Source organism: Saimiri boliviensis, chromosome 1 (genome assembly GCF_048565385.1).
Source record: "Saimiri boliviensis isolate mSaiBol1 chromosome 1, mSaiBol1.pri, whole genome shotgun sequence".
Taxonomy (NCBI): Eukaryota; Metazoa; Chordata; class Mammalia; order Primates; family Cebidae; genus Saimiri; species Saimiri boliviensis.
Window position 1 is genome coordinate 11,472,722 of NC_133449.1, and position 22,754 is coordinate 11,495,475.

Here is a 22,754-nt window from a genome sequence, read left to right on the forward strand (position 1 = left end):
TTATCAAGGCAAAACCTCCCAGTCATGGCCGTGCAGACCAAGGGTGCCTTTCTCAATACTTGCCATGCTAGGGGCACAGGTGGAGGCCGAGCAGACAGGTGCCTGGACTTCAGAGCCCAGCGAGGACAGAGGGAGATGAGTGTCACCCTGGACGGGGTGGAGCAGGCATCGGGGTCAGGTACAGGTGCCCATGCCCGTGTCAGGTCTGCCCAGTCAGGAAGCCAGGCCCATGACTGATTCTCTGAGGTAGGAGCCAGTACAGGGCCTGGGCAGCTCCTAGCTTGCAGGGGAGAGTAGGTTAGTGGCCCCAGGGAAGAGTTAGGAGGGCAGCCATGCCACCTGCCAGCCTGCAGCGTTCTCCTCCTCCCCCAAACAGTTCACTAGACAGTCAGCCAGGAATCGTTCATTCTTTCATCGATAGCTCTTCCTCTAAATTATATGTTCTTTGCTGCAGAGACTGCCTTAGACGTGTTTGTATCCTTTGTGTGCTCAGCAAGCCTTTGTACAGCTTTGGATATTGTAGGCTGTCAGCACGTTCTAACTGAGATTCTTAAAGGTCTAATTGGACTTTGTTGAGTCTAGGCTTGCTCCTTCCTGATTTGGCGTGTGGGTGTGCATGCATGTGCATCAGTGCATGTGTGCCTGCATGCACATGTGTGTGTATGTATGTGCACATGCGTGTGTGCATGTGTGTGCATGCCTGTGTGCGTAAGAATGCATGTATGTGCGTGCTTGTGCCTGTGTGTATTATGATTTGAGGACTGCAATCTCATCTTTGGTGATGCTTTATCTGTGAGCATCTTTGTGGACTGGGCTGAGGGCATGTTCTCCAGAGCAGATTTTCTTTTGTCCCTGCCATGATATCCATGGCTTGGGACACATTTTTATGTTACTGTTCTCAACTCTTACAAATCCCTAAGAAAAAAGGCCACTGCAATAGCAATATAGCTAAAGGATTTATTCACTGAGAAAGAAATACACATGGGCTCTGAAACGTAAAAGAAATTAGTCCTTGTGATATGCACACTAAATCTTTTTATAAGTCAGTAATTTTTGACAATATGCCATTTCTCTAATTTAGAAATTATTTTTAAATGTAGAATTTGCCAATCTTGTCTTTTATGGCTGTTGGGTTTTGTATCACACTTAACATGGCCCTGCTTCTCCTTTTCCAAAACTTGTGGAAGTATGCCCTGTAGCTATTTTTTGTGCTTTCTTTTATATGGAGCATATTTTCACAAGTTCTGGATATTTTGAAAGATTTTAAAATCTTTCATACATCTAGATTTTGAGCGTAATGAGGGAAGTATTAGGAACCAAGCCAGTTTTCCCCCAGGAAGTTATTGAATTCGTGAAGATGCTTTTGGTTTTAGGAAACAGAATGACTTAAAAGTGGCATAAGTGATTATCTCACGTGACACAGATCTTAGAGGTTGGCAGTTTCAGGCTTGGTGAATTTTCGTTAGCTTCTCTGTGACTTTCTTGGCTTTTCCTTTGTGGTCACAAGATAACTGCCGTGCACTTCATCTCCTCATACAGCCACATCTGAAATGGGAGGGAGGGGGCAGCTCTCTCATATTTCATTGGCCAAAACTTGGTTGCATGATCACCTCTAAAGCAGTTCTTGGCAAAGCAATGAAATGACTGTGACTGGCTTCGACCAATGAGGTGCATCCTCCCGAGTTGAGCCAGCCTTCTCAGAGCACATTGCAGCCTGACGCTCAAACAGAGTTTCAGATCTGTCAGCAAGAAAGGGGAGGCAGGTGGGCTGCTCACAGGGTCTGACATGGCTGCTGAATTATCCCAGGACCGTGCGTCAACTAACTCTTACCACTACTCATAGGCAGTTACAGCTTCATCATCTGTTATATTTCTCTGTGAATTGACGTTTGTTTTTGGACTTTTGTCTTCTGTTCCTGTGATATGTGTCCTTGCATGCCAACACTGCCTTCCCTTAATTACCATATATTAAGGTATATTTTAATATCCAGCAGTGCTTGTTCTGCTTACTACTCTTCTGCCTGAGAATTTTCTGGGCTATTTTTTTGTTTCTTTTTCAAACAAACATTAGAATTGATTTGTGAAGGACTGAAAATACTCCTGTTCATTTTTTTCTGTTCTTTGTCTTTCTTTCTTTTTTAAAGAAGTTGTGGTTTTGTTACATTTAAGGGTGGATTTAGGGGAAATAGGGTCATTGACAGCTTTATGAATTGTCCTATTTATGAACAGGATATGAGTGGTTTGCATTTTAGTGCAGTTGGGTTTTTGTGTGTGTCCGATAGGGATCTTTTTAGCTACACAGTAAATTACTTACCTGTCTGCCTCCATGCACCCTGTTAGACTGAATGGCTTATATCTTTCTTTTATTACTAGCTGAGGTGTCGATTGCTTGAAAGTTCTGTAAACTGAGGAAGGGACACTGCATAACTTTTACCTCGGTCCTAGAATTAACAAGATAGATATTTTGTTCTTTGGAAATACTTAGAAAATTATCCATTCGTATTTAATGTCGCCATTAAACTCATTTATCTAAGTTAAAAGTAGGAATTTTCTTTTTAATACTTGAGATTTTAAACCAAATGCATCCATTAATGTAAACCTTTAGAAATTGATGTAGACAGTAAAAATCCTATGCATTTTACCTTTTGTTAAAAACTGTCTTATCCTGTACCCCATATTAATCATTTCATATTTTATTTTATAACCATCACATTGAGAGTAATAATATCTTAACCAGTTAGCCACTTTGATTTGGAAACTTCCGGTCTTCCTAATCACTAACGATTTCTAATGCTTTCTTTTCTCTTGTTGTCGTGTTGTATTTTATTTGTTGCTTGCTTATTCCTTTAACATCTTCTTAAGTCTTCATGCCTAAGTTACCTTCATGTAATTTTGGACGCCATTAGGTTTTGCTTCTCTAAAATTTTTAACCCACAAATAGTATGTTGTGTTTTCTCTGATTTCTTTTTTTTTTTTAAATCTTACTTTAATTTGCATGTCTGTTTCTTTTGGTTCGAATGTGCTAAGTTGATCTTTTTTTGGTTCCATTATTTATGTTACCATCCATTTAAAACAGGCCACTGTGGAAGCTATCATGAGGGATAAGATGCCCAAAAAGGGAGGAAGATGGTGGTTTTCATGGAGGGGAAGAAACACCACGATCAAGGAGGTAAGCCCGGAAGACCAAACAGTGCTCGCCCTTAGCTCAGCAAGTTTTGGTTTTGTGTAGGGACATTGGTTTTCGTGTACTTACGTCGGAGAAATAAGCCCTAGAGCTGAGTTGTCGTGAGCCAGCTCTGCCATGAAGTAGGGCGGGTGCTCATGGAACGTGGGGAAGGTGGGGAGGAAGGTCGGGAGCCAGCAGCGTGGGCGTCACCTCCTGGCTCTGTAACGTTGGGAGATTGTAGTCCAGTCACTTCCGCATGATAACGTTTTGTCACCTGCAAAAGGAGGGATTCAGCCTAGGAATTCAGTTTTTTTTAAGAAATTAAATATCTTCCTTCTGCTTATGGAGACAGTTTTTTTTTCTTTTTCTTTTTTATTTTTTTTCTTTGAGAAAGGGGCAAGCTCAGTCACCCAGGCTGGAGGGCAGTGGTGCAATCTCAGCTCACGGCAACCTCCGCCTCCCGGGCTCAAGCAATCCTCCCATCTCAGCCTCTGGAGTAGCTGGGACTACAGGCATGTACCACCATGCACAGCTAACTTTTGTATTTTTGGTAGAGAAAAGGTTTCGCCATCTTGCCCAGGCTGGTCTCAAATTCCTGGGCTTGAGTGATCTGCCTGCCTCGGTCTCTGAAAGTGTTGGCATTATAGGCCTGAACCACCATGCCCGGCCTGTGAGGACAGTTTTAATGAGGTAGACCTCTGGCAGTTGACTAGTTCTCTGAGTCATTTCACTGCAATGGCGTGTCTAAAGGTCCATGGCTTCGGTGTTCATCTCTGAGTGCCTGTGATTTTTTTCACATATTCGTTGACCTCTCCTCCTATTTCTTAAAGTACTTTCTGTGCGTGGCTCCCAGGCCCCTGTGTCCACCTGGCCCTCCTCCTCCCCACAGGCTGCTCCTGCTGTGGCTTAGCCTCCTCCAGGAGGGGTCCTCAAAGCTCATCTTAGGGACACCTTTTCTCCTTTCACTTCTTACTTTTCCCTTTTGCCCATGCTATGGCTCCGTTTTTTGTCTCAGATACAGGCGTTCTTTTCTGCTCCGTCCATTTATCAAGTAGCCAACTAAGCATTGTCATGAGGATGCCTCAAGGCATTTCAGACTCAGCACTTCTAGAATTGAATTCATGGGTTTCTTGAGAGTTCTTCCTTCATTGGGGCCATAGTCATAAAATGGCACTACTGTCCATCCTTGGGTGAGATTCATGCTTTTAGCCTCACCAAGTTCTATCAGTTTTCTGTCTTAAGTACTTCTCCGACGTGTCCATTCTCCCCAGCTCTGCTCCCACACGTCTGCACTCCCGTCACCTCTCCCAGAGGTGCTTCCAGACGGTCTCCCTGCACCCATCCTTACCCTCTCTTCTTCATCCTCTGCACTGCGGATGCATTGGTCTCTTTAGGGGCCTGCTCCCATGTATGTTGCTCCTCACTTAAAGCCTTATTGTGATTCCCCGGGGTTCTTACAATGAAGGCTGGTGTCCTTACCACGGCCTATGGTGCTTGTGTGTTCTAGCCCCTACCTGCCTCTTTAGGCTCATCCTTGCTGTTTTCCTCTGCTCTCTGTACTTTAGCTTCAATGGCTGAAGGCACCTTCTACCTGGAGCCTTTGCACGTGCTGTTTTCATTACGCAGTGTTCTGTGGGCCCTTCGCCCCTGCTTCGCTTAGTTAACTGGAAGATCCAGTAGCCCTTTCTCAGCAGATGAGTCTGGTCTGCTGTCCTCTGCCTGTGAACGTTTCCTCCATACATTTAGTCTCAGTTTATAATTATGTAATTACTAGTGTGACTATTTGGTGAGCCTCTCCTTTCTGTCTAGACCCAAAACTCCGTGAGGCAGAGACCATATATGGCCCTGATCACTTCAGTGTTCCTGATGCCCATATTGGACCCAGAGTAGGGGTTTGGCAAATATTTGTTGAAGGCACACTGATTACTCAAGGAAAGTAGTAGGAAGAAACCGCAGAGATGACAGTCAAGTTGGTTGTTTTAATCATAAAAGAAACCTCCTCCATGAACTGTCTTTATGCCATTAGTTGAAAGGGAAAATGTTTCCTGGAAGAGTTTTATCAAGATATAATTGTTCTTTGACACCTTCTGTTAGCACATCTAAGTTCTACTTGTCAGTTTTACTGATCTCCAAGGGCTACAGACGCATGAGTGCAAATATATATGCTTTATATTAAACGACTTGAAGCATAAAGGGACTCTAGTTTTCTTACCAGAGAACAGAATACTCTAGAATTTAAGGTGGAAGTATATTTCAACCACTTCTTTGTAGAATATCCACATTCTCTCCAGTTTGAATTAAGTGAAGTAAGGAACCGTTAAGAAATTTAATATTTCTTTGCAAATCTGAAATATACTTATTTCACTTAGATACATATTTGGGAAGTAGCCTAAGAAAAAGTTGCTAATAGTGGTGGTACTGTTACATGACTCAATCAAGAGATAAAACATAACTGGACATGTTATATCAATTATTTGTGTGCTTATAAAAAAAAACCTAAAGAATATTTGAAATTAGTTCATGCTAATTATAAAAGAGTCACCCTATTAAGCATTGGTATTGTTCATTTTCTTTATCAAAGGACCGTAGTAGAAATCGTTAAGCTGTCTTCTGAGCAAACAAGCACAGATAAAGAGAGTCAGTCATTGACCCTCTGTCCCTTGGCATTTCTCTGTGGTCTCTTCTGTCTGGGACCCAGTGCCCATCTCCCTCCTCCTTTGCCTACTGTGTGCCTGGCTCTGTGTTTCAGACACAGTGTCTCCTTTAATCTTCATAGCAGCATTAGGATACGGAGAACGTCACCCGTTTCCCAGATGAGGAAGTGAAGTTAGGTGACTTGTTGAAAGTTTATAAGCAAGAGAAGCTGGACTGGGCCCAGGTGTTCTCTTAGAAATCCAAGCACACCAAGGGAGGAATTTCTGTTAAGAGTATGTGATCTTGGAAAAGAAGAAAATGCTCTCACATCTTCCCCAAGCAAAATATGGTATGACGATATTTTCAGGCATTTCTATCAGCAAGTATAAGAAAATATTTTGAAAGGCCCCCGGAATCCAAGCAGCCCTTGATCAAGCATTTGCATAAGCTACAGTGATGATGGAGTTTGGTTTGGTGCCACAAACGCTTATGGATAACAGATTCATTTCTGTCAAAAATACTTCCCAGTTTAATTGTATACTTCTTAGCAAAGGAGTGAGCAGGACCCACTGAAGAAACAGCCAGAGCCTCCCAGGGCGATTGCTGGGGTGGGCCTCATTGGGGAAGGGTCTACCTTCAGGGGTCCTGCCTTAAGGAAGCCCATGGGAAAACACCTGCCTGCAAGCCCCTTCTCCATGGTACTTCTGTGACTCTTTCTTTTCTCCTTCTCCAGGAAAGTAAGCCAGAGCAGTGCTTGGTTGGCAAGGGCCATAGCACCGGAGAGCAACCGCCGCAGCTCGGCATGGCCACCAGGTGCAGTAGGAGGCTTCCCGGGATGTGCGGCCCCTTTCCACATCCGAGTTTATGGAACATGCTGCCTGGATGCAGACAGGTTCACCGCATGGTTCCAGCGCCGGCTCTGTGATTCACTTGGTGACCGGGCAGTTTATTTAACTTGGTTTTCCTATAAGCAAAATGGATGCAATTGCTCCCTGAGGTAGCCAGTTTGCAAAATAAATGTGAGGCTTAAGTGAGATAATATAACTGGAGCCTTTCTCATGGTCCCGGTAGGCAATAGTCCTTTATACACAGATGACGGTGATGATGATGGTAATGACAGTAACAGTGGCAATAATGACAGTGATGACAATAATAAATAATAGCCCTAACATTAACATGGAAATAAGCTTCCCTTCTGAAGGAGCTTGCCTTTCTCTACAATTTAAATACTGACCAGGATTTATGTTGATACTTTTAATATGGATTAATGTTCGCTTAGCATAGGAGAGGTTAGATTTTGATGATACGCATCAGTATTTGTGATTTCTGATCAGGTGTTTTGTCTTCAGGTTAATCTCTTTGTATGGGATTGGAGGTGACTCTACTCTGAGTAGAGTAGTGTATAATGGGACAGTCCCATTATACACTAATTTGACAGTGATATTGTATACTGACATGGACTGATTTGCGCTATACCATCTTTTACCGATTACTTCATGTTTACAGTATTTCCACGCCTAAGAAATCCAGGATTCCATTTCTTATTTAGCAGACAGAGAGTGCTAACAGATTAATTGGCACCAGATCCACATCTTAACTCATTTTTAAATCTTGGAGGCCAAGCCAGTGCCCCACAGAGTAGGCATTTCCAAAGCGTTGCTGAAGCATTGCTGAACCACTGAGGTTTTTTCCATGTGTTGTTGATTTATGGGAGAGGCAGGCGTGGGTTTCCATTCCTCTGGCTCCCGGCCATGGCTCTGTATCTTAAACAATTTTACTTCTAGGATTCTTTGCTACAAATAGAAACCCACATGGGAGGCAGGTAGGAACCGATCTGATTTCTTTATTGTTCTCTGTGGAGAAGGACAGGGTAGAGACGAGTGTGCGGGACCTGGTGGGGTGAGTCTGACTGTGACTCTGAATGGCCTGGCTTGCTCTTGCTGGGGATGCTCTCGAAGGGAACCCTTTCTGTTTCCCTGGTCGTGTCCCATGGGCCTTTTGCCTGACCTGCTGTTGGTCTGTGCTTTGCAGGAACAAGAAAGAATGGAAAGGCACCAGGGTACTGACGTTTCCCAGCTGGGAATTCTGAGTTTGGCTGTGAGTGCACTCGGAAGGGAGAGGGCAGGGGTGTTGAGGATGGAGTCAACCAGACTTTTCAAAATAAGTAGTTCTTGACTCCACAAGCTGCAGTGAAAGCAGCCAACTTTGGAGTCAGGCAGGTCTGGTTTGGAATCCCAGCTTTGCTCCTTGGTAACCATTGGACCTCAGGCAAGCTCCCTGACGCATCTGAGCAAAGGTGCCTGTCTGCCAGACAGGCTGGGACAGAGCTGGCCTGGAAGCTGCATGGGAGGCACACTACCCCGAAAGAGACACACGAAGATGCCAAACTGTGTGCTCTCAGCAATTTAAACCAACTTAAATCACTACACTAGAAATGTGCCGCTTGCCTGGAATTCATTTTAGGAACCTTCTCTGTCTCGGCAATAATTTCTAAACACAAGAGGTAGCACAGAGCAGGATGTAGAGCAGGGACCTTGTCTGACAGCCTTCAGTATGGTCTTCAGCATCTCCATCTGTGAAATATGGGGTTAAAAATAACACCAATGCGGCAGACCCCATCTCACTGGGTCTTTGCATCATCTTTGTGAGAAAATGATCCAGAGTGCAGAGACCAGTTGGGGAGGGTGGCTCTGCGGTCACCTGGAGGACACACGTTCAGTCTCAAACCATGCAGTTTCAAGTATTGTAAAACAGACATTGTGGGCTGAATGAGAGATGTCTGTCCGATCCATTCTGCCCTCTGCCCAGTAGCCAAGGCTGTGGGAGCCCGCCTCTTGCATCAGCGTGACCTGGATTTGAGACGTGGAGTCAAAGGAGATCGTTTTGGAACTTGAAGGTTTAGTGACTGCCCTATTGGGTTTCACACTTGCACGGGGCTTGTAGCCCTTCATTTTGGCCGCTTTGTCCCATTGGAACTGGTGTATTTACCCAATGCCTGTACCCTCATCGTATCTAGGAAGTAACTCACTTGCGTTTGATTTTACTGGCTCATAGGCAGAAGGGACTTGTCTCAGATGAGACTTTGGACTGTCGACTTTGAGTTAATGCTGAAATGAGTTAAGACTTTGGGGGACTGTTGGGAAGGCAGGATTGGTTTTGAAATGTGAAAAGACATAAGATTTGGGAGGGCCGGGGGGCAGAATGATAAGCTTTTGTTCTGTTTCCCCACCCGAATATCACTTCAAATTGTAACCCCCATAATCCCCACGTGTCAAGGGTGGGACAGGTGGAGGGAATTGGATCATGGGGCAGTTTTCCCCATGCTACTGTTCTCATGATAGTGAGTGAGTTCTCACGCGATCTGATTGTTTTACAAGTGTCTGGCATTTCCCCCCCCCTTGTACCCTCCCCCATCCTGCTGCTCTGGGAGGAAGGTGCCTGCTTTTCCTTTGCCTTCTGCCGTGGTTGTAAGTTTCCTGGGGCCTCCCCAGCCATGCGGAACTGTGAGTCAATTAATACCTCTTTCCTTTATAAATTACGCAGTCTTGGGTATTTCTTCATAGCAGTGTGAGAACGGACTAATACAGCCAGTCTTAAACCTAGGGGAATATGAGCCTCAGGGTCATGGAGTTAGGTTTACAAGGGAGGTAGGAGGACAGCCACTGTCCCATATACAGAAGGCACAGTGGCATCGCTGGTGCCATCTCTGCTCTTACAGTTACCTTTTCTAGCCATAGCAGGTAGGACCCCAGGAGAGTGGGGAGAGCAGTGAGACACTTCTGTAGCTCTTCCCAAGTTGGAAGCTCAGCTCCTACAGTTTACTTGGGGTGTCATGATTTTCTCACTGTTCGATACAGTCATATTCAAATGTGGGCAAAAATGCTTTTCCCTGTCAAACACAAACAGCTGGACCATCCAGTATTCTGAGTTAGTCACACTATGGTTCCTTACCAAACCTGAAGAATGAAGAATCGACTCTTGTGAAAAAAACTCAGATTTTGAAAAGAATTTAAGGTTCTCTAGAAAAATGTAAACCTTTTAATTTATACTTGCATCTCAGACTTCAAGTCTCCCTATTAGAGTCATGCAGTTGACCAAAAAAAAAAAAAAGTGTCAGAATGTTTTCCTAATTGACAGACTTGATTGACAGAACAGTCCCTGAAGATCCGTAATTGAGCAAACAGCTTGTCACCGTACAAATAATTAAAATACCGTTTGAAACACGCACACTGACAAGTGCTAACTTAGATGTTGTTCACAGCTACTCTTCTGTGCACATTTTCAAGTGACATGAGCCCTTTTGTTTTGTTTTGTTGCTTCTTGCAGATCCTGTAAAGCAAGCAACATTTAATGAGCCATTGTGAGGGATGGGGTGGGGGCTTCCCAACAGGAGGCATTTTTGTCTGTGCAGGGTGGCGCGATCTGGGACGTGGCAGCCACAAATGACTGTGTACTTGCCGCAAGCCGAAGCCACCAACAGCCAACTGCACATCTCGCATTTTAGTCTTTGTATCTGTGTGTTTTCCTTTCTGTGTTCCTTCAAACATGGCATGCTGCACGAATTTAGTGGCTTTTCTTTTTTTTCAAAGCAGCAGATGGAAATCACAGCTATTCCGCCTGCCTCCTCATCCCGCCGGCAGAGGTACACATCAATCTGTTGTCACTAAGAGCTTTGCTTCACATTTGGATCTCATTTCACTCCACACTGTTTGGGTGGAACGTAAACATTTTCCCATTCAATGAGGGGCTTGTAGCCTCGTTCTTCTGCTTGACAAGGAAATCTGCCCGCCCCGTCCCCGGCAGCATTTACCAGCCTGTACTGGCTCCAAGACCACATCCACCCTGTCTGAAAACCTCCAGGTTGTTGGTTCAGAAGAACCAGCATTGTTCATAGGATCTGTAGGTGTCAGAACTGGAAGGGACTTTGGTCGGACCAGGTCATTTTACGGATGAGCCTGCTGAGGCCCAGGAAGGAATTCTCTAGGATGAGGCCTTTGCTGGGACTTACGTCCCAGTCTTCCAGTCCAGGTGTCTCCAGGCGCTTACCTGCCTGCGTCCTGAAGTTTTGGGTGTGATTCAGTTGTTCTTCTGCATTTAAAGATAAAGAAATCAAGGCTGAGGCCAGGCGCCTCACTTCTTAATGAATGCTTATGGGGTCGGAAAGCTGTAGGTTGCATAGGAGATCTCCCAGCCCTTTGGGAGGCCAAGGTGGGCAGATGATGAGGTCAAGAGATCAAGGTAATCCTGGCCAACATGGTGAAACCCCATCTCTACTAAAAATACAAAAATTAGCTGGGTGTGGTGGCGCACGCCTGTAGTCCCAGCTACTCAGGAGGCTGAGGCAGGAAAATCGCTTGAACCCGAGAGGTGGAGGTTGCAGTGAGCTGAGATCGCACCATTGCACTCCAGCCTGGGCAACAGTGAGACTCTGTCTCAAAAAAAAAAAACAACAACAACAAAAAAAGAAATAAGATTTCTCCAAGGTGATACAACGCAAAGTTACCACAGGCTGGAAACCTGTGTTTTTCAGAGTCTAACTGCTGTGCCATCTCCTCTCTACCAAGAGCCAGAGTCAGCCCCCAGTGTCATGGGATTGTTCCACCCATGTGTAGCTTACCTCTGCCACAGACCAACCACCGTTCTAGTGGATGCTCCGTTCTCCTACAACACAGACTCCTGTTCCCATGGCCTATTTCCCAGGGCTCTGTCCCAGGAATCTCCAAATCTTTGTCTTCAGCCCAGGTCTCTGTGTTGTGGTTGTTTACCCTACATGAGTAAGAACAGGTTGTTTGCTGTGTCATTGATGCCTGGCATGATACGCTTGAGTGTTGGTTGAATGAGCTCCCGGCCCCCAGCCCGAAGCCCACAGACCTCCCTCTCCTGGGACCTGGGGAGCAGATGCTTAGGGAGGTTCTGCTCATTCTAGGACTGGAAAGAGCCATGTCTCCGCACAGGTGTGGTAGAAACAACACAGAAGTGGGGATGCTGTGGGACACTGTCCTCCTTCACATCGCCCCAGTATTGGGCAGTATTGAGTTGTAGGGATCTTTTCTTCTTTTTTGAGACAAAGTCTTACTCTGTTGCCCAGGTTGGAGTGCAGTGGTGCAATCTTGGCTCACTGCAAACTTCACCTCCCAAGTTCAAGGGATTCTCTCACCTCAGCCTCCCAGGTAGCTGGGACTACAGGGGCATGCCACCACGCCCAGCTAATTTTTGTATTTTTTCTAGAGATGGATTTTGCCATGTCGCGAGGTTGGAGATCACTTCTTAAATGAACGCTTATGGGGCCAGAAAGCTGTAGGTTGCAGAGGAGATCTTAAGGGAGGCAAGGGTGTGAGACGGGCGGTAGGACGAGAGGAAGTCAGCACTGAGAGGAGAGAGTTCATTGAGATGAAAAGATGAGACACGTACTGGCACATCCTGTGACGTTTCCTTTGCCCACTCTTAAACGGGATTGTTTGTTTTTCTGCTGTTGAGTTGTTTGCAATTTTCGTACATTCTGGGTTTCAGCCCCTTGTTGGATGCAGAGTGTGCACATATTTTCTCCCATTTAACAGGTCGTCTCTTTGCTCAGTTGTTTCCTTAGTTGGGCAGTAGCAGTTGAGTGTGATGTAGTCCCATTCACTCAACATCACTCATCAGGAAAGAGCAAATCAAAACCACAGTGAGACAGCCTCTCACGCCAGTTAGAATAGCTGTTATCAAAAAGACAAAAAGTAACAAAATGCTCACAGGAATGTTGAGAGAAGGGATCTCTTAAACACTGTTGGTAGGAATGTGAATTAGTACAGATGTTATGCAAAACAGTATGGAGATTTCTTAGAAAACTAAAAATAGGACTACTGTACAATCCAGCAATCCCGCTACTGAGTATTTATCCAAAGGAAGGGAAATCAGTATGTCAGAGGGACACTCACACCTCTGTGTTGATCACAGCACGATTCACAGGAGTCAAAGTATGGATCCAACCTAAGTGTCCGTCAGTGGATAAATGGATGACGAGAATGTGATACCTACGCACAATGGAGTACTATTCGGACATAAAAAGGGATGAATCCTATCATTTGTGGCAACATGGGTGGAACTGGAGGTCATCATGTTAAGTGAAATAAGCCAGGCACGGAAAGACATATATCATGGGGAGCCGTAAACGTGGATCTCAAGGAGGTAGAGAGTAGAATGGTGGTTACCAGAGGCTGGGAAGGGTAAGGAGGAGAGGAGGATGAAGATGGGTTGGTTAATGGGTACAAACATACAGTTAGATGAAAGGAAGAAGTTCTGGCATTTCATAGCACAGTAGAATGACTATAGTTAGCAGTAATTTATTATACATTTCAAAATAGCTGGAAGAGAAGATTTGGAATATTCCCAACAAAAATGATAACTGTTTGGGGTAATGGATATGCTAATTACCCTGATTTGATCAGGGTATGCTCAATAGTTTAAATACAAATACATGCATTTATCAAAATATTACATGTACCTCATAAATATCTACAATTAATATGCCAATAGAAAAAAAATAAAGACTGTTAAAAAAATAAGCTGGAGCTGTATATACGCTAACCTTGCCTAGAGGAAGGTGCTGAGCTGGAAGCTTTGTAGGAAGGCAAAGGACTGGAGAGCTTGGGATGTGCTGCTTTGGGGCCACTCAGCCTTTTCCATTTAGTCTAAGGCATTGACTAAGCACTTCATATGGCATTGAGGCATTTTCAAAGACAGTGGTCCTGGGAGGCAGAGCTAATACTGCTGGGTTGGGGATTATGTCATAGCATGACTTTCACTGAGTGGACAGCTAACTACAGATATGCTTTATGTGGGCTATTTAAAGAAAACGAGCCTGATTCCCACCCTGTACCTCCCAGCTCCCCACTAAACAAAAAAGTCTAGAAGAGTTAGGGGCACCGACCTGTATATACTGAGCAGGAAAATCAGGTGTATTCCTCACTCATGGGATGAGCCACTGGGGGATCCTGGAGGGGAGAATTGGTAAGTCTTCCTTGCTTTCACTGGCACCTGCCTGTAAATCCTAGAAAGGCCGTCATTGCTCGGAGTTGTATATTTGGCGAGCTTTATACAGGGAACTGACGGATGCGTTTGGACTGGTAGAAACTTGGACTGGTAGCACTTGGCCTGCAGTCTCAGGAAGAGATCAGAGATAGAGAAGACAGCATCTTCCTAGGCCAAGAGGGAGTTTAACCCTGCTTGTCATGAATAGGAACCTGCTGGCTTAAAATAGCGATGGTAGCTCATCAATAGGCAAGTGAAAGAGGAGAGGCAGCCCCCACACGTGTAATGTGAGAGATGCATGAATGGGGTATAGTGAGAGTTCATTGATAAATTTAACATCTTACGGTAAATGACCACCCAAGGGACGGGACTCAGGAGAGACTGGATTGACTTAGTCATCGATTCAGGGCTGATGCATTTTTCATGGCTACCCAGATGCATTTTCTAATTGGTGATGACATCACTGTGTGTTCCAGGGTAAAGCATGAATCATCCTCCAGTGATGAGGAGCGTGCAGCTGCCAAGCCGTCAAACGCAGGCCACCTCCCGCTTCTGCCTAACGTCAGCTACAAGAAGACTCTCCGGCTGACTTCCGAGCAGCTTGTGAGTCCCCCATGCTTGGCGCAGCTGTGTTGTGAGCACGTGAGGTTTCTGCAGACTCCTCAGGCTGTGCGATGGTTGGGGTGTGCCCCTCACTTCTACTTCCTGTCACCTTTCATCCCAACGGGTCTACAACCCCTCAGCTGGGTGCCGGATGTTTCCAGCCCAACTCTGGCACTATCCAGGCTGGGTCCCCAGTGTGACCTTCCCTTTTGTCTTCTTTTGCTGGCGGACCCTCTAGGATCTCCTTGTCTAGAGTTAGGAGGAAGGCAGCCTGGCGGAGCTCATTCATCCTGAGGTGTCAATCACTGATAGACTTGAAAATCACCCAAGCGTGGTTTTGCTTCAAGAGAGATGTTTGTTAACCCAAATGCATCACTTAAATTGGTGGAAATCAAGCAGTTGTGATAGAATTTAGAGAATTTCAGGTAACTAGGAGCACCATCTGGTCGTGGTGCCCTTTTATTTTTCTGTGTGTATGAGATCAGTTTTCATTAAAAGCCCTTTCTTGGATCCTGCTGGTCATGGCCAGTGAGCTCCTGTCCTTACATTTTGTGAATCAGGTCTTTCGCATTTCTCTTAAGAGTTAGTGGGGAGCCTGGCTCAGGGGTGAGGGTGTTAACTAGGAAATGATAAGGGACAGGCCCAGACAGCCACTCAGGCCACGTGTGGGACCCTGCAGCCTGGGAGTCTCTGTGTGACTCATGGGTCACCTGGGCACACCTGCAGTCAGGCAGCCTGGGGGTCTGAACCGCCAGCTGGTGTGCACCAGGAATCCCGGCACAGAGTCTCAACGCTGCTCAAAAGTCACTTTACGTTTTGAATTCGGTGTAATTTCTTTGGGTCTAGACTGTATTCTTCTGGATAGGAGGCACGACTGGTAACCAAGACTTCTCTTTTTCCAAATTGTGTCAGTATAATCATCATTGAAAAACATGGTTACTTAGGGAAATGTGTTTTCACTCTAGGCTTAAATTCGTCTCCCTGAACCATGACCTTCCTATTTAGTCATGGAGTGGTAAGTGTGGCCTGTGATTGATTTTGCCATATAGCCCGTCATTTAACCCTGGCTGATGACTCTAATCTGAAAAGACTGGATCAGATTGGCCCCATCCTGGGAAGTAGAGCACCTCTGTAGCAGGCAGGCAAACTGCATCATAAGGGGCCTGAGAGAGAGGTTCGTTTTGCCTGTCCAGCCCCAGAAAGAACCAGAACAAGGAAGGGAGGAGAAAGAATTATACAAGGGCCCAGGGCAGTGACTTGCTTTTAAAGCCTTATCCTGCTTCTCATGGAACAGAAGCCAAATGCCCATCAATCAAGGCCTTTCCCTCAAGCAGACAAGTAATGGTTCACGTTTTTTCAGAAAAGCTTGAAGTTGAAGAATGGCCCCAATGATGTGGTTTTCAGCGTCACCACGCAGTACCAAGGCACCTGCCGCTGTGAGGGCACCATCTATCTGTGGAACTGGGACGATAAAGTCATAATTTCTGATATTGACGGGACGATCACCAGGTAGGTCCTGCTGACTTGGGGGCCGTGGTGGATTTCTTTGCTTCATAGTGGGGCTGCCGGGCCTGGTGTTGGCAATTCCGCTCCCTGCATGGGACTTGCACAGTTCCACTTCTGGTGCAGTTGGAGCTGCTCATTAGCTCCTTGGTGTCAGTCACTGTGTTTAGGGCTTGGTGGTTGTGTCCCTCTGGGGTATTATCTCTCTGACCTGGTTGCTTCTGTGGGGGCTTTTGAAGAGTGCCCTTTTGGAATGGCCTTTTCCCTTTGATTGAGCAAGCCAGGCACTTTGATGCATGATCAGACTGGAGGTGTCCTTCTGTGTATTACCACGTCCCTCCGTCAGCATCAGCTTTGATGACCTGGGCATTCTATCCAGAAAGAAAGTCATGGGTCTACAGTTTGTGTGTGTGTGTGTGTGTGTGTGTGTGTGTGTGTGTGTGTTTTAATGAGGTGTGAATGGTGTGATGAATTTCTTATTTTTCTCTTTTTCTCTTCATTTAGATCGGATACTCTTGGCCATATTTTGCCTACCCTTGGGAAGGATTGGACCCACCAGGGCATTGCTAAGCTGTACCATAAAGTGAGCCAGTGAGTACAGAGTCCCTGTTTCCCACCTCCTGTGAGCGCTGCTGTGTGCACTGCGCTCTGCATATGGAATCTTTCCTGCCCCAGCACTAGGTGACTTGCAGAGAGGTCTGCACCTCAACCAGGGAGGGGCTGTGGGGACAGGGATGGCAGTGGAGAGTCCAGGGTGAAAGTGAATCCCAGCAACTCCAAATTTGAATTCAATACCAAGAAACACGAAGCACAGTATAGGGGAATTGATTACTGGGAGAATACAGATGGTGGCAGCGTGAGGGGCGAGATTGAGGTTCACGTCATCTCAAGGGATGGCAATGGTGGCCAGATGAAGAAATTAGAGCTTATCGATTCTATGTGCCAAGTGATTTTCTGTGGGCTAAAAAGTTGCAGATTCCAGGCAAGTTTTGGCTGCATTGCAGGCCCTGTGTGGTGTCCACCCGGGCTGTGGAGTGCTCCGGCAAGTGGTCCAGAACAGAACAGTGGCCACCATGGGGCCCACAGCCCCAGGAGTCAGGTGAGAGAGGAGTTCTCTGACTGCTGTCCTGTGCTGGGTACATGGGTTACTTCACTTAAATCTTACAGCAATTCTGAAAAGCCCATAATATCGTTTCTGTGTTTAGATGAGCGAAATGAACTAGGAGAACTAAAGTGATTTATCCAAATTCTCATTGCTCTCATCTGCCTCCAAGGTTTAAAGCCCTGCAGGAATTCTCCATGCCCCCTAAAACACCCCCATTCTAGCTTACCAGGCCCAAAGCCTCTCTCCCCCTCAGTCACACCTTCTCCAGCCTTCTGTGGCCTAGAGTCTTCCATGCCAGTGAAATCTCCCTTCCAGAGCATTCTGTTCTCAGCCAGTTAGAGCTGGAAGATGCCTCTGCCTGAATCAGGACAGCCCCGTCTCTCCATGGGTGAGGAAGGTGAGCAAGTTACATTTACCCGTAGTAAGCATCAAGATGGAAGTCCCAGGCCCGTGGTTCCCAACCCCATTTGCTCATCTCATATTGGTGATGGTGGAGAATGGACAACCATCCAGAGCTGCTTCTAGAACTCTGTGAACACAGATGAATGAACTATGCTTCCCTACCCTGCATCCATTCATCCATCCAGCATTCCTTGAGTCCCTGCTATGCCTTATCCTAGGGCAGGTGCCTGGGATTGCCATGAACAGGTAGGTCTCTGACCCGAGACTTTATGATCCGGTAGTGAGAGAACCTTATATCCTGGTAGGATTAAAAGCTTCAGATTTTGTTGGGCACATACCTAACAAAAAGTTGCAGATTCCAGGACGACTCCTCCAAAGTAGTCCCAGCTACTTGGGAGGCTGAGGTGGGAGGATTGCTTGAACCCAGGAGTTCAAATCCAGCCTGGGCAATGTAATGAGACCCCCATCTCTCTAAAAAAATAGGTATGTACATTAAAAAAGCTTCAGACTTCATCTGAGATTCCCAAGCTCATTGATTTGACTTTTCTAGATTTCATCTTTTAAAAATTAATACAAGAGTTATGCATAGTTCTGAAGATATAAAAATATTAATAAAAGAGGCCAAGATTATAGAAACTTTAAAGTGCAGAGGTTGTATTATCCTCCTCCCTGCCCTTGCTTCAAGCCATTCTCTTCCTTAAAAGTAGAACTACTGTGAACAGTCTGGTTCTATATTGCTGAACTTAAAAAATGTATTTATATCTCCACACACATACACTCACATTATTTAATTATTCAGCAGATCTTTTTGTTTCGTTTTATGTAATATTTGCCTTACTCTTTCGGCTGCTGGGCAGAATCCTGTCATCTAGACTTTCTTTAACTTTCCCTCTGTTGATGAACACGTAGGTGGCTGCCACTTTTTCCCTCTTTGCTAAGAGTGATGCAGTAAACGTTCATCTACAGTGCTTATGATATATAATAATGCATGTATAAATAAATGAAGAAGACACATACACTTGGGGAAGTCCCTCTGTAAAGTAGATTCCCAGTAGTAGAATTGCTGGGTCAAAGGATGAGCACATTTGAAGATTTGATCAATATCGCCAAATTGCCCCCTAAAAAGGTTATCCCGGTCTGCGCTGCTGTAGACGGTGTACGTGCAGAGCCTCTCTTCACAGCCTCACCGCGGGCTGACCTTTCATTTAGAAGGATTAATCTACCCTGAGCTGCCTTGACTTGTGTGACACTGAAAATTGCATCTATTTTTAGTTGAAGGAAAGAAACCCTCCTGGGTCAGGATATTGAGTGGTGCACAGCCTGATTCATTTGGTTTTTGGAACATAAATCTATTTCCATCCTAACCGTAACATTAAACAAACACCGTTACTTTTTAATTCTTTTTGGTCTTGATTTGTCTCTCTCGGATTTTCTCAGAAGAGAAATCTTCTGAAAAAGAAAGCTGCGTCACTAACTGAAGAACCCCTGACCGTTCTTTTCCTGGATCTGTTGGTTTAGAATGAGTGAAACCTATTTGTTAGGACCCGCAGATGCTGCGGAACACTTCTGGGGCTGTCACTTTGGTTGAGAGAGAGGAAGGAGCATGATGGGATGTGGAGACCTAAGAGTTGCCTGCTCATTGAGTTGGATGCTTGTCGTCCGCGGCATGTGGTCAGGCTGTGTGATTTGCAGCATGACGGAGGCTTCTGAAAACCCATCTTCAGGACAGCTTTGCTGTGACCCTCAGGGCTCCCTGCTCAGCATCACAGGAGGAGGTGCCAGCTCCTTGGTGTGGCATGTGAACCCTGGCACTTTCAGGTCCCAGCCTTTTGCCAAGCCCTTATGTTCAGCTGCTGCTCCTCCGCCCTTCTGCTCTAATCCAGCAACTCTGTTCCTCCTTTGCTGTCCGTTCCCATCTTCCTGCCTTTGCTCCTGTGGTGGCCCCGGTTTGACGTGGCTTTACCTCTGATGTTTGCCACTCAATATCTTTTAGTCTTCAATGCCTGCCTCAAATGCCACAGCCCTCAGGCCACAATCTGGGACCCTGATCAGCTCTGTCCTCTTCCCTGTCCCCGGACTTGCTAGATTCCATGTGGAGACTGGAGGGCTTGGGGCCTGGCTTGTTGGCTTTGGTCCCCACCAGGGAGGACAGGCTGGATTTGATGGCAACCTCCGGAGCTGACCACTGATGAAAGTAATTCCCATCCTGGCAGCCTCTTACAAGCCTCCTCTCATGAGGGCCTTAGCAGTTACCGCTGGGAGACCTGTCAGGCTAGAAATTGACCAAGTCTCACTCTTTTGAATCTGTATTATGATTCCTAGAGAAACACTTGGGGAAATGGGTCGCATTTTAGGGTACTAGGTAAAAGATGCCGTTTACAGTAGGGTTTGTGAACTTTTTCCTGATATTGTTTCCCTTGAATTTGGGTACGACTTAAATTTTATGCACTGTAGTATTTGTCTAATGAAAAAGCCTGTCTTTGGCCGGGTGTGGTGGCTCAAGCCTATAGTCACAGCACTTTGGGAGGCTGAGGCAGGTGGATCGCTTGAGGTCAAGAGTTTGAGACCAGCCTGGCCAACATGGAGAAACCTCATCTCTACTTAAAATACAAACCTTAGCTGGGTGTGGTGGCAGGCACCTGTAGTCCCAGCTACTCGGGCTGACGCAGGAGAATTGCTTGAACCCAGGAGGCAGAAATTGCAGTGAGCTGAGATCACCCCACTGTACTCCAGCCTGGGTGATAGAGTGAGACACCATCTAAAAAAAAGAAAAAAAAAAAAAAAGAGAGAGAGAGAGAGAGAGCGCCAGCCATTCTTGGAGTTAGTCACCTGCCCGAAACAACAGCGAATAAGGACAATTTTGCTTTCTGCTGAATTTACTTGTTCGGATCTGGTCAGCCCATGAGAAATGATCCATAAGGCTAATTGTCACCTTGTTCATAGAGAGGGTATAAAGCTGGCATGAATATTGATTAAACAGAATAAATACACATGGAAGATACAGGAACCATGTGTATTCAAAAGTAGAAGGAAAGTCAAGAAGGACTGTTTCCTAAAAAATCTACATCATTGAGCTAATGAGTCTTTGGGGGCCTAAATGTGGGTGATAATTGTTTGAATTTTTGACCTTATTTAAGACATGCTTTTATACTCACGTGACCAGAAGCCAGTGTCTTTGTGACTTAGGGAAAAGGACACTTACCATGTTTCCCCAGGTTAGTTAGCTCCGCTGGGGCCTAGTGTGCGATATCTCAAACCAGTGGACTGAAAATGAGAGGCATCTGTAGCAGACTTGTTAGAGTCATTTTTATTTTTTTATTTTTGTGACAAAGTTTCGCTCTTGTCGCCCAGGCTGGAGTGCAATGGTGCGACCTCGGCTCACTGCAACCTCTGCCTCCCACGTTCAAGCGATTCTCCTGCCTCAGCCTCCCAGGTAGCTGGGATTACAGGCGTGTGCCACCATGCCTGGCTAATTTTGTGTTTTTAGTAGAGACGGGTTTCACCATGTTGACCAGGCTGGTTTCAAACTCCTGACCTCAGGTAATCTGCCTACCTTGGACTCCCAAAGTGCCGGGATTGCAGGCGTGAGTCACCTAGATCTTTTTACTTCTGCCCGCAGCAGTTATTTCTTTCATGTCAGCACTTCTTTGTTTATTTCACTCATCGCTCTCTGCCAGCAAGAGATAGGATGATGTGGTAAATAGAAGCTCTGATTGGGAATCAGGGGCCAGGATCCCAGCAGCCGTTAGCTCACCCTGGGCCCTGGGACCGAGTACCTTCCCCACTCTGTGCTTTAATTTCTTCTTCTGTAAAATGAGGAGATTAGGCTAGGTGATCCTCGAGGTCACTGCTAACCCAGGAATGCTCTGCTCCTGGGTTGTGTGGATCGCACAAGGGCGTATGTTGTTTATCCAAGCCAAACCTCAGCCCAAACTCAGGGATCCGCCAGGCGTCCCCAAACTACATGCGGCCCCCTGAGGCCATTTATCCGGCCCCCCGCCACCCTTCAGGAGGGGACACCTCTTTCATTGGTGGTCAGTGAGAGGAGCACAGTATGTGGCAGCCCTCCAACGGTCTGAGGGACAGTGAACTGGCCCCCTATGTAAAAAGTTTGGGGACGCCTTAGCTAGACTCTGGTTACACTAGGAGCTGTCCTAGGTGCCATTGAGGGTGCTGAGCAGTCTCTCCCTTCAAGAAGCTTGTGGTCTTGTGGGAAGAGACACTTAGGGCTCTCTGTAATAAGCAGTGAGGGGCAGGTCGAGCGAGAAAGATGCTGGTTTTTATTGGACATACATCAAGAAGGTAATTTTGATTGGCCAGAGGTGTCAGAGGAGGCCCCTGTGAGAAGGTGGGGCTCAGCTGAGTCTCCATGGAGGAGCAGGGTTTCCAAGGAGAGGAAAGCTCAGCTCAGATGGAAGTAGGAGCGAGAGGGGAGGCCAGGAGATGAGCAGGTGCTGGGTGGGCTCGGAGGCTCTGGCGCAGACGGCAGGGTGAGTAAAATATGAAGCAGGAAAGTAGGCAGGAGCCAGGCTGCAGAGGGCCTGGGAGGCTACTCATCAAGCTGAATGGGGCTGAGCCTTCCTTTCTCAAGGTGGCTGGTGACCCTCTCTCCCTTTAGGACAGCAAGTGGGGCCACAGAGTCCCTTTTCTCTGCAGCAGTGGCTCTCAACTGACAGACATACGGCAGTGTCTGGAGATGCTTTAATGGACATAACTGGGTGAGCTGTTGACCCTTTAGAGGGTGGAGGCCAGGGGTGGTGCTGCATATGCGATGATGTGGCATTGTGGGGCCTCGCTCCCCAACACACACTCATCCTATCTCAGATGTCAGTGTCCAGAAACTCCAGTCTAAAAGCTTCTCTTGCAAAATGCTCCCAAAGGTAATCTTCGCAAACGATCTCACTCTCCCTGAGTGAGTGTCATAAGAGGGATGCAGAGATTAGGACAGAAGGAGAAAACTGTGTGTACCAAGCCTGGACGCGGATTCCTATTTTTTTTTTTTTTTTTTTTTTTTACTGCTCTGGTATTCCTCCAGAGCCGTATTCCAGTTGCTAAGAATGCCAGAGGAGCAGGGGAGATGGGTGTGCGTGTCGCACCTTTATCCACTGGCCCCAGGGTCCCACCTGTCCTGCCGGGTAATTGTTGGTTTTCCCCAAGCACTTTGCTCCCATGGGGCAGGGTTCTGCTCTGCCTGTGGGCACCCCAAGCCCCGCATGCCGCCTGGCACAGGAGTGCTCAGTGAGTGAGTGTGCATTGAAGGAACGATGGAAGGAGCCTGCAGGTTGAGCAGGGATTTGGGCTGGGCCGGCCTGTGAGGCATGTCCTGTCACT

General features: G+C 46.4%; 1 protein-coding gene across 11 annotated transcripts in view; it reads left to right on the top strand.

The window, feature by feature from the left end:
• Window positions 1-22,754, top strand: part of LPIN1 (lipin 1) — a 163,685-nt gene that overhangs the window by 125,130 nt on the left and 15,801 nt on the right. For 8 of the 11 annotated variants that reach the window (XM_074394121.1, XM_074394130.1, XM_074394137.1 and 5 more), the window contains 6 exons: window positions 2,863-2,940; window positions 3,077-3,169; window positions 6,534-6,613; window positions 14,287-14,413; window positions 15,774-15,922; window positions 16,421-16,507. In XM_074394121.1, the coding sequence (XP_074250222.1) occupies window positions 2,863-2,940; window positions 3,077-3,169; window positions 6,534-6,613; window positions 14,287-14,413; window positions 15,774-15,922; window positions 16,421-16,507 (614 nt within the window). The remainder of the gene's footprint in view (window positions 1-2,862; window positions 2,941-3,076; window positions 3,170-6,533; window positions 6,614-14,286; window positions 14,414-15,773; window positions 15,923-16,420; window positions 16,508-22,754) is intronic. The other 3 variants (XM_010337933.3, XM_010337934.3, XM_010337935.3) reach the window with 1 other exon arrangement.